At 41.7% G+C, this 10,241-nt stretch overlaps 1 protein-coding gene across 1 annotated transcript; it reads left to right on the forward strand.

Annotated features, from left to right (window-relative positions):
- Window positions 1-1,293: 1,293 nt before the first annotated feature.
- On the forward strand, window positions 1,294-9,903 carry RFC2 (replication factor C subunit 2). The gene is made up of 11 exons (XM_057375538.1): window positions 1,294-1,475; window positions 3,283-3,352; window positions 4,136-4,177; window positions 4,571-4,677; window positions 5,816-5,917; window positions 6,700-6,800; window positions 7,483-7,640; window positions 8,005-8,070; window positions 8,507-8,587; window positions 8,923-9,036; window positions 9,678-9,903. The coding sequence occupies exons 1-11, from the start codon at window positions 1,357-1,359 to the stop codon at window positions 9,786-9,788; spliced, it is 1,071 nt and encodes a 356-aa protein (XP_057231521.1). The 5' UTR covers window positions 1,294-1,356; the 3' UTR covers window positions 9,789-9,903.
- The last annotated feature ends 338 nt before the right edge of the window (window positions 9,904-10,241 follow it).

Below are 10,241 nucleotides of genomic sequence, written 5' to 3' on the forward strand. Positions count from 1 at the left end.
GCAGAACACTTCCAATTTTCCCCTTACAAAACACTTACCCTACAACCACTGGGAACCACTACAGATATTAATAAAAACAATGTGCAAAACAAGATTAAAGCAGTTACCACCTACATAAAAACTCAGATATGAGACCGCACTTTACAAAACAGAAACTTCACCCTCCGGAGTTTTAGAACCTTAGGAGGAACTCAGCAAACACCATCACTGTCAGGCCATAGGCAGAACCAGTTTTACAGGCTGAAGACAAATGCTCATATGTCAACCCCAAAATACCAGTAACAGGCACTGACAGTAACAATGGAATACAAATGTTGTGACAAATGAGAGGAAGTTACTCCCTCAGAGGAGCGTCACTGCTCACACTGAGCTGCAAATACGGTCAGTTCTAAGCTCCTGCCTCACACCAATCTTAAATTAGAAACACTTCCCAAGGAATCAGGGCCCAGACTGAAGAACAGATGCTCTGCTCACTGAGCTAAAACAAATGTCATTAATTAGGTGGAGGATAAACAGAAGTGAAAGATATACCAAGGCCGCAGAAACTACTGAGGTTGAAAATGTGTACTGATTTCCAAATTCTAATGCTATGGATRCAACAACCCAGTTCAATCAGGGGCTGGTAGCATGTAGGGGCACTAATGAGCTTGGTACCATAACGCTTCACCAAAATTATCAATTAAGAAAAAAAATGAGTCTTGACTCAGGTGGATGAGCCACCTTTATTTAAGCTGGAAAACAACATTTAGAATCATAAAATCTCAGAATGGTTTGGGTTAGAAAGGACGTTAAATGTCATTTCATCCCACCTCTGCCAAGATGGCTCCAAGCCCATCCCTTGAACCTGCCCTTGAACACTTGTAGAGACAGGACAGCCAGAGCTTCCCTGGGCAACCTGTATACATTGTAGTATGTGTTCAATMAATAGCGCCAGAATCATCCCCCCACTGCAACGTAACTGCTTCAATATTCTGCAATGCATCTTCTATTGGCTTCATTTTACAGGGGGGAAATAGAGGTAGATAGAAGAAACAAAGGTTTAGACTCCTGTCATGCCAACATGCCTTTGTTGCAATTATCTTAATATGCAGTAGCATAGAAAGTGCAGCGAGTCCAAACAGCCGAGTACAAACCCACCCAGCCGAGCTGCCAGCGACCTCCCCTGAACAACAGTCCTCCCCCAGAGCAGCCAGACACACGGCCACACTACCGCCTCTCTGAAGCCAGAAGAGCCGGAGACCGGCTGGAGACCCCACCCCGTCTGCTCCACCGGCCCGCCCCGGAGGCGGGCCCGGTAGCGCCACCCTCCCTCCCCTCACGGCGGTGGCGGGAGACGGGCYGTGAGCGCCAGCTGCCATGGAGGTGGATGTGGCGGAGGACGAGAAGGCCGGGCCGTCGGCCAGCGAGAAGCGGGGACCCGCCGACTCCGCGGGAGCCGCGTCGGGCTGCGGCAGCGGCTCCTACGAGCTACCCTGGTGAGCGGGGCCAGCGAGCAAAGAGCGCGGCCGCCCTGAGCCGCCATGAGCCCCGGACCGAGGGAGCGGGGGTGGGACGAGGGGTGGGCGGGGCGCGCGGTGATTGGTGCAGAGCGGGGAGGGGGCGGGGCTGTGAGCGGTGTAGCCAATGAGATGAGAGCAAAGGGGGCGCGCTGTTGGCGGGAAGGAGGGAACAGCGGCTGAGGGGACTCACGGGTGGAGGAGAACGCGGCGGCCCGGCCAGAGCCAGAGCCAGACCCGCGTGTTCGGGGCTTCTCCCCGTCCCCGCCGGGCTGCAGGAGCTCAGTCTGGCTCGGAACTGACTCTGCCAGCATCCTGTGACCTGCCCGGTCTGGGAAGTCAGGAATCAGAATTTGGGTTTGGACGCTGATACCTATGGTTTATGTCAAAGTGTCAAGGTGCTTATGAGGCCTATTGATTGAAARCTTTCTATAACTTTTTTATGTGTTATCAATATAGAATGTAATAGCTTTTTACATATTATCAATACACAATGTAATAGCTTTCAACATATTAACAATAGCAGACTTTTCATATATTATAAGTTTTTATATAGGGTATTAGCAATAGCAGTGTACCAGCTGGATGTAATCCAACCAGCTGAATTAGGATGTAGACACGTAAAATCACCAAAGAGCATAAATCAGAAAAAGTTTTCAAGAAGTAGACAAGTAGATGTTGTAATAAGGAACAGTAGAGAGCACTAATGAGAACTTGGCAGAGGCACAGGACAGTCAGCAAAATAATTGAAAATTAAGACTTGGAGGACTAGAAAAAATGAACATCACAACTGTGCATGCTCTGAAGACAAAGGTGAAAAGTCCACCATGATGAAGATGATGGTATCTCATTAGAGGAAGACCCCCACGACCACCGAATTGAGGATGACACATGTGCTTGCAGAACTGTGATATCGTGTAATTGAGTACCCAAATATGGTGGTGGGCATAGTGACGATGGCAATGTTACACCATGCTTACTGTATAAATACCTGCCAATTCTAAGCGAAGGCAGGTGGGTTAGGAGGAGAGATCCCCCTCACCTCCAGCACTACASCAGCGCTGCAATAAACAAATMCCTGCTCTATAGACACTGGTCTATGGGGTTTTATTTCTAGGCCTTTTTTTGGGCATCAACACYGTCTCATTCCGGCCTCCTGCCAGGGGCAGGAACACTCCCACTGGACCAGACTGGTCCAAACCCCACCCATCCTAGCTTTGACCACTTCCAGAAATCAACAGTGAAGAAAATCTCATTGTTTTCYTCTAACCCAGAGAAAGTCAGCCCTGTACTGTGTTGGCCATGGGAGAGCATACCAGTTTCTCCCCTTAGGCTGAGGCATTGAATTTTTGTTTGAGTTCAGCATTTTTTCCCACTTTTTGCTTTTTTGTACTAATGGAAGTGAAACCTTTCAGAGTGGTACAGCCCTGGCACAGGTTGCCCAGAGAAGCCCTGGCTGCACCATCCCTGGAAGTGTCCAAGGCCAAGTTGGACCTGGAGTAATCTGATCTAGTGGAAAGTGTCCCTGCCCATGGCAGGAGGCTGGAACAAGATGGCTGTTAAGGTCATTTCCAAGCCAAACCATTCTGGGATTGTCCAAGTCAATGATTAGTGTTGGGAAATGCTGTGCTTAGCAATGAGGGAGACCCTGTAGCACTTGTACTGAAGACATGTCCAGTCGTCTTTGTCCCATTCTTTCTTAACATAATCCTCCTTGTCCATCACTCTAAAGCAGAATTCCTGCATTATTAGATGTGCTGATGTGTGTGGAGTTTTACTTTTACAGGGTGGAAAAATACAGACCCATGAAACTGTCTGAAATAGTTGGAAATGAAGATACCGTGAGCAGGTTGGAGGTGTGTATCTGTCCCTGTATCTTTTTATATGTTATCTTAAAAAAACATATTTCTGCATAGCTCCACAGGCTAGTAAAAACACTATTGCATTTTTTTATCTATACTTTAGTATGTGGAAGAAAGTTTCCTGATTTACGTATTTGAGTAGTGTGTAGGAGATATGCCTCCTTCATTTAAGGTGTTTAAATGGGTTGTGTTTTGATACAGTTTAGAGAATTTGTAGCTGTTATATAATTGTTTCAATGAATAAATATAATTTGTATAAYAACAGAAAGAAACATAATGTTGTTTTGGAAGAGAAATGTTTTCCTTATCAGTTCTTGCCTGGAAGKGTTCCAGGYRATGTTGGATGGGRCTTGGAGCAGCCRGRTCTAGTGGAAGGTGTCCCTGTCCRTGGCAGGGGATTGGAATGAGATGGGCTTTAAGATGCCTTTCAATTCCAACCATTCCAGGATTCTGTAATTCTATGACAAATTAATCTGTGAACACAGTATTTGTTAACAGGAAGATTATACTAGCAAGTATATAATTAAAACAGATGCAAAGGAAAGGCAAATATACTAAAGACCTGTGGCATTAAGGTCTTTTAAATATATCCATATTATTGTAGGGGCTGATTTCTCACTGTTCAATTAAAAAAAAACGTAAAAGCAGCAAAGTTCAAAAAATGAAAACAAGAGGGGAAAAAGAGAAGCATGTTTCTGATGCTTAAAATAGAACAGAACTGAAACTGTTTGTTCATGTTATTTCCTTACATAATTTCTTATTATTGTTCTTTCTTAGGTCTTTGCAAAAGAGGGGAAYGTACCAAATATTATAATTGCTGTAAGTATTGCTGTGTTGTGCTATATTTTAGTGTTTGCCCTGGATTTGAAATCTAGACAGGATGGCCTCCCAGTAGASACTGGCTTTGTGCCTGAGTGTACTGGTGAGGGAGATGTTGGTTGTGTGGTCTTGGAGCAATGTTCTTGTCAGAATACACAGGGAAACAAGTTTAAATGTACCTCAGGTGCCTGCTAAAACCCATCCTGTGCTCCTCCCTATGGCGTATCTCCTCTTTAGGAGCAGAATCCTGAGCTCAGGCACAGCTTCCAGGCTGATATTTTCTCTGCAGTTCCTCTGTTGCAGCCTTTTTCATGACTGGGAAGATTTATAGAGAGCACAGCTTAGAAAATTACATTAAACTTACCAGCAGTTGCTTCATTGTCACATTTTTAGGGCCCTCCAGGAACAGGTAAAACCACCAGTATCCTCTGCTTGGCTCGTGCTTTGCTTGGTCCTGCATTAAAGGATGCTGTTCTGGAGCTGAATGCCTCCAATGACAGGTGAGAGTGAATAAACCTTATCAAACTTTTAATGAAGAAGCAAGATTCCACTTCTGTTTTTAAAGCCAGGCTAGTTTGATAGGCTTAATGTTCCAGTAAGSCCTCTAAGACTTTAGTGCTGTCTTTCCAGCTAGAAGTTAGGCAATCTTTGGTGCTCACCCATCAACACAGATATTATTTCTTGATGTTATATAAACTTTAATAAACTTTCATCTATGAAAACATGAACAGGTGGAGTGCAGAATCCATAATGGTATCTGTTTTCTCAAACTTTTTTGAAAGAGATAAGTTTCCTACTGCATTCATGAGAGTCCTAAGAATGAAAAGTGRACAGATTGTTTATAGTGAAACTCTTCAGTGCTTAGAGTGAGAGAAATTAGGGCTATAAGGGCAGTTGAGGATTAAAAYGTAGGATCAGAGTGTTATGTGTGTGTAGAGGACACTGACTGTACTCCAAGGATCGGGCACAAAGGGTTAATTATATTTCCCAAGTTCCATTCAGACCATCCTGAAGTATTCTGACATTTTCTKGTGGGTTTTCTGAGCACAATACACTTGACCTACCTCTGTTAGTTATAGAAGAACTACAGAATCACAACGTTCTTTTTCTAAACAGAAAAAGARAAGTTAAATCCTTTCTTATTAAAAGTTGGTCTTTGCAGGGACTCTGTCTTGGACTCTTGCTGATATAATTCAGTCTAYCCAGCAGTTTTTCTTAAACTCTTCTGAACTATGGCTGGGGCTGTGGATGGAGCTGTGGGAAGAACTGGCAAAGCAATCTTAAATGCTTCTGCCTTTGTTTATTTATTACTCTTTCCTTGTGCCAAACGTAAGTAATTTTGTGGTGATACTGCAAGTAAGGTTACTTCTGTAACAGGATTTTGTGTATATTTATATTGTTACTGTTAAATTATTTCCTTCAGTACCCCCAAAACTGAGGATTGTTGGTGTTTGAATTCAAATCAGTTGGACAGTCTTGCTTTACAGCATGGTTCCACAGCAGTCATACTGACACAGCTGAAGGGCCAGAAACAAACAGTGGGAGAATCAAGAGCACTTCAGCTCCTGTAGCTGCTGAAAAAAATCTGTTCTGTATTTTCACCCAACTTACTGTGAATCAATTGAATTATTGTTCCAGAGGCATTGATGTTGTAAGAAACAAAATCAAAATGTTTGCCCAGCAAAAGGTTACACTTCCAAAAGGTCGTCATAAAATAATCATCCTTGATGAAGCAGACAGGTATGTTGTTTTTTCKTGGCCTCAGCTACTGTGTGAAATGTGCTGCATCTCTTCTGGCTATAGAGCTCCAATCTTGGACAGTATTGAGTGTTTCTATCAAGCTGTTCAAAAGTTTATATCAAGCTGTTCATTTCATATTAGGAAATGAATATGGATTGAACAGTGAYCTTACTGGAGTACTCACAGAAAAAAGAGATCATTGCTTCAAAAGAGATGCTTAATGTTGACATGGAATGCTCTGGATATGAAAAGGCATCTTTCAGTTTACTGGAAAAATGCCCTATCCCTGGAACTGTTCAAGGCCAATTTGCACAGGGCTTGGAGAAACCTGGTCTAGAGTGGAAGGTGTCCCTGTCCACGGCAGGGGTTGGAACTGGATGAGCTTTAAGGTCCCTTCCAACACTAACCATTTTGTGACTCTGTGATTCCTTCTCTTTGGAAAGTGTTTGGCTCATGTAGAGAATTTCACTGCATGAAAATGAGATATTCTCCTTCTCCACCTTATGCAGGTGGTGTATTAATATTCTTAGCAGTGTTCTTCCGAACATTAATGATTTCATTTTGCATGTCAGTGTTTTGGAGGTCTTGGTGACTACCTGCCTTGCAGGGTGGTTTGTTCATATGACTAGAAAAAGCTTAGTTTATCAAACCAGAATATCAAGTCATTTACAAAGCACAGCTTAATATCAGTAAACTCTGAAGATTGTGTGAAAATACTTCTTAGGCTGCACCTATGAGTGAGTGAAGGTCAAAGTCTGTCCTAACTCCTTGTCTCCTCTCAGCATGACAGATGGAGCACAGCAAGCATTGAGAAGAACAATGGAAATTTATTCCAAAACAACACGCTTTGCACTCGCATGCAATGCCTCTGACAAAATCATAGGTAAGTGCTGCTATTTCCTGGATGTTTTTGTCATATGTTCTCCACACTGTTGGCTAACTTCCAAGGCAGCTTCCAGAAATACCTTGAACCAGCTTGTTGCAAGAAAGCATGGTACTTCTGAAAAATCAAGCCACCTGKACTTCAGCTGCTGAAAGAGTTTATTTGATTAGCCAGGAACCCTCTGAGCAGCTGTTTTTGATGGATGGTGCCATATGTGACTGCAGAAGCAAATTTCYCATGCTTTGGGGTTAATCTCCATCCAACTCTGCTGCAGTTTAAGATGTTCAATGTATGTTTACTGGGTATCRAACCCTTTTGTTATCCTTTCTGAAGTATGATCCTAAATTTGCCTATTGGTGAACACATTGCAGACCTTTAGACTTCTCTTGATAAAATAACATGATAAACATCTATATTCACAAATCCAAGAGAACAGAGGAAGTTGAGCTTTGTATATATTTCCACATATCTGGGAAAACTCCAGTAGYGCATCTGGACTCAAGGGAAGGACCTTAACAATTCCATGTGCTTAAGGAGAGGCTGTGCTTCTGCTTAGAGCTTACACATACTTTTTCTTTAAAAAATGTAAAAATTGTTGGAAACTGAGATGAAGAAATATGTCTGGTTGTGGGTTTTTTTTGAGAAAATTAGGGAGAAACTAATTACACATCTTTGTCCTCAGAACCTATCCAGTCTCGGTGTGCAGTGCTGCGTTACACCAAGCTGACAGATGCACAAATCCTTGCCAGACTACTCAAAATTGTTGAGAAAGAGGATGTACCATATACAGATGATGGACTAGAAGCCATTATCTTCACAGCTCAAGGTGATATGAGACAGGTAAAAGGAGGAAGACAATGAAGCCTTTGTTAAAGGCTTCTATTTAAAGCAAAAAACCTTTGAATTGCAGCTGTCAAGGATTTCTCTCTGGAGAGGTAAACCAAAGGGGATGTGACTTGTGGCCCAAAAGTAACGGAACTATTTGGTTTTGTGAGGGTTTAAAATGCTSCTTAAAAGTGGGTTGGTGGGAAGTRCATACCAAATTTGTGGRAGGAAATAAAGTCAGCATAAATTTGTGATTTACCCTGCTGTTTAATTTCAAACTGCTTATTTGGCATTGTTTTCTGAAGTGCATTTCATCCYGAGGAGGGGAGTGAGAAGTAGAGCACTTCAAAAAATAAAGTCTTTATTTTTTCTTTCACAGGCATTAAACAACTTACAGTCCACATACTCTGGATTTGGCTTTATAAACAGTGAAAATGTCTTTAAGGTCAGTAAAAGCTGAAAACAGTTTTGCCAGAAGTTTAACTCTATGGCTGTGTGAGATTCAATTGGACACATAAGCCTTTGAAAGTGCTTTGTCAGTTTGCAGACAGCCTTGTATATGTAGCAGTTACAGCATTAGACTGTTAAGAAGCCTGCTAAGTTTTGAAAAGATGTAATGGCACATCTGAGACCCAGTGGCTTTGCAGCTTTCTCAAATCACAAAGCTGCTGGGAAATTGCAGTGATAACTTGGGAATCTTGAATTGAATCACAGTCAATTACTGTGACAGACCATCTGAAAAGTCAGATTACTTAAAATTTAGTCTGTATTATGGAATATTGCTGATTCAGTAGTTCAGCTTCATAGAAGCTTGGTGAAAATACCAGAGGTTTTATGCAAAGTCTTCTAATATTTTAGTGTAATATTTCTCTTGGATGCAGGTGTGTGACGAGCCTCATCCTCTGCTTGTGAAGGAAATGATACAACACTGCATAAATGCAAATATTGATGAAGCATACAAGGTTGGTTTYCATGTCTTGTGTCAGTATAAACAGGCATTATTGGTCTACCAAATTCTTGTTTGCTTTGAGGAATTCACAATATGTGATGATTTTTAAGAATAAGGGCAATACCATGKRGATGAGKTGATGAACTAAATCCCTTTTGTGCRSGAGTTTGTTCAGATAAATAAGCCAACAAGCAAAAAAGGAAGTTGTGAAATTGCTTGGTAAATGCTTGAACTTAAATCAGCTGGTAAATAGTATGTGCAGTTCCAGTAGTTATATACAGCTGTTTCAAAAGTGACTATCCTTGACTCACCTGGCAGATAAATGGGGGATTATTCTTGCCTGMACAGATTCTTGCCCACCTGTGGCGACTTGGATACTCTCCAGAAGATGTCATTGGCAACATCTTCCGTGTGTGYAAAACCTTTCAAATGCCAGAATATCTGAAACTGGAATTTATCAAGGTTAGTACTAACCCAGTACCTGATGGGGCCTTTTAGGCCATTTTAAGAAGAGGATGTGATTGGGGCAGATTCAGGAGTTTCTGTTTAAAATTTGTTGTATATTAGTACAAAGATGATGTTTCTTGACTCTACTGCTTTCTTTCCCWCTGCATCATCAGTTTGTCAGTAAGAAGTCACTTGAAGTTTAGCATCTGAACACCAACAGAAGTGCCAGAAGTCAGTTTAGTGATCAACTAAAATTAACAGCAGATGTAATTCTGAATTTATTATTTATATCAAAGCCTCAAATAACTCCTTGAAAATCTTCTTCAYGTGCATACTTGATTCTAGTCTTACAGATAGTAAAAAATTATATTAACAGAGAGTTGACAAACAGTGAGCTGATGATATGGAATCATGTTTCATATTTGAAACCTGTCCTCATGTAGGCACCTTGCTTGTAAAGGAAGTGGGGAAATATGGCTTTGATTTTTCAAATAAAAGGCATTTTAGTTGGTTTATAGGGGTAGATATATTCTGTGAAGTTTGAGTGACTTGGAGATGGTCTTTTAGCAGTAAAGGACATGTTCTATTTAGTCRTTAGTAAAATATACACAGACTAGGGGAGAAAACAGAAGACTTGACAATGTGTCTGTCACCAGGAAATCGGGTACACTCACATGAAGATAGCAGAAGGTGTGAACTCCCTTTTACAAATGGCTGGGCTGCTGGCCCGGCTGTGCCAGAAGACTGCAGCCCCTGCAGCCAGTTAAACACCTCCTGAGCCTGCTGGGAGAAAACCAGGTCTTGTTGCAAAAATGTTTTGTACTTTTTTATTTAGATCAATAAAGCTTTAAAATTTACTTTAACCCAYAAACTTGTATGTGTTGTATAGAAGAGAGGACTGGGACAGTCCAGACCAGTAAGGTCTGTCCAGTGCACTCAGCGAAACTGCTTATGACCGTGGTATTGAGACCTAAAAAGGAGAAACAAAAGTGGAATCCTGTTGTTTCCACAAAAGTGGAATCCTGAACACTTAAACCTGTTCATGAGTGATCTTACCAAAATCAAGAAGGAAATTTTTTTTCACAAAATACAGCACTTACTGAAGTTATAATTGAGACACATTGAGCAAGTGTCACTTTGTCCTGTGGGTAGGGAGGGTATTTTCACCAAACATACAGGAGAAATATTACACATTACTTAATGGTGCCACTATATTTTGG

The sequence above is a fragment of the Malurus melanocephalus genome, unplaced genomic scaffold, assembly GCF_030028575.1.
Source record: "Malurus melanocephalus ecotype Western Australia unplaced genomic scaffold, MMel_1.1 scaffold_251, whole genome shotgun sequence".
In the NCBI taxonomy this organism is placed as follows: Eukaryota; Metazoa; Chordata; class Aves; order Passeriformes; family Maluridae; genus Malurus; species Malurus melanocephalus.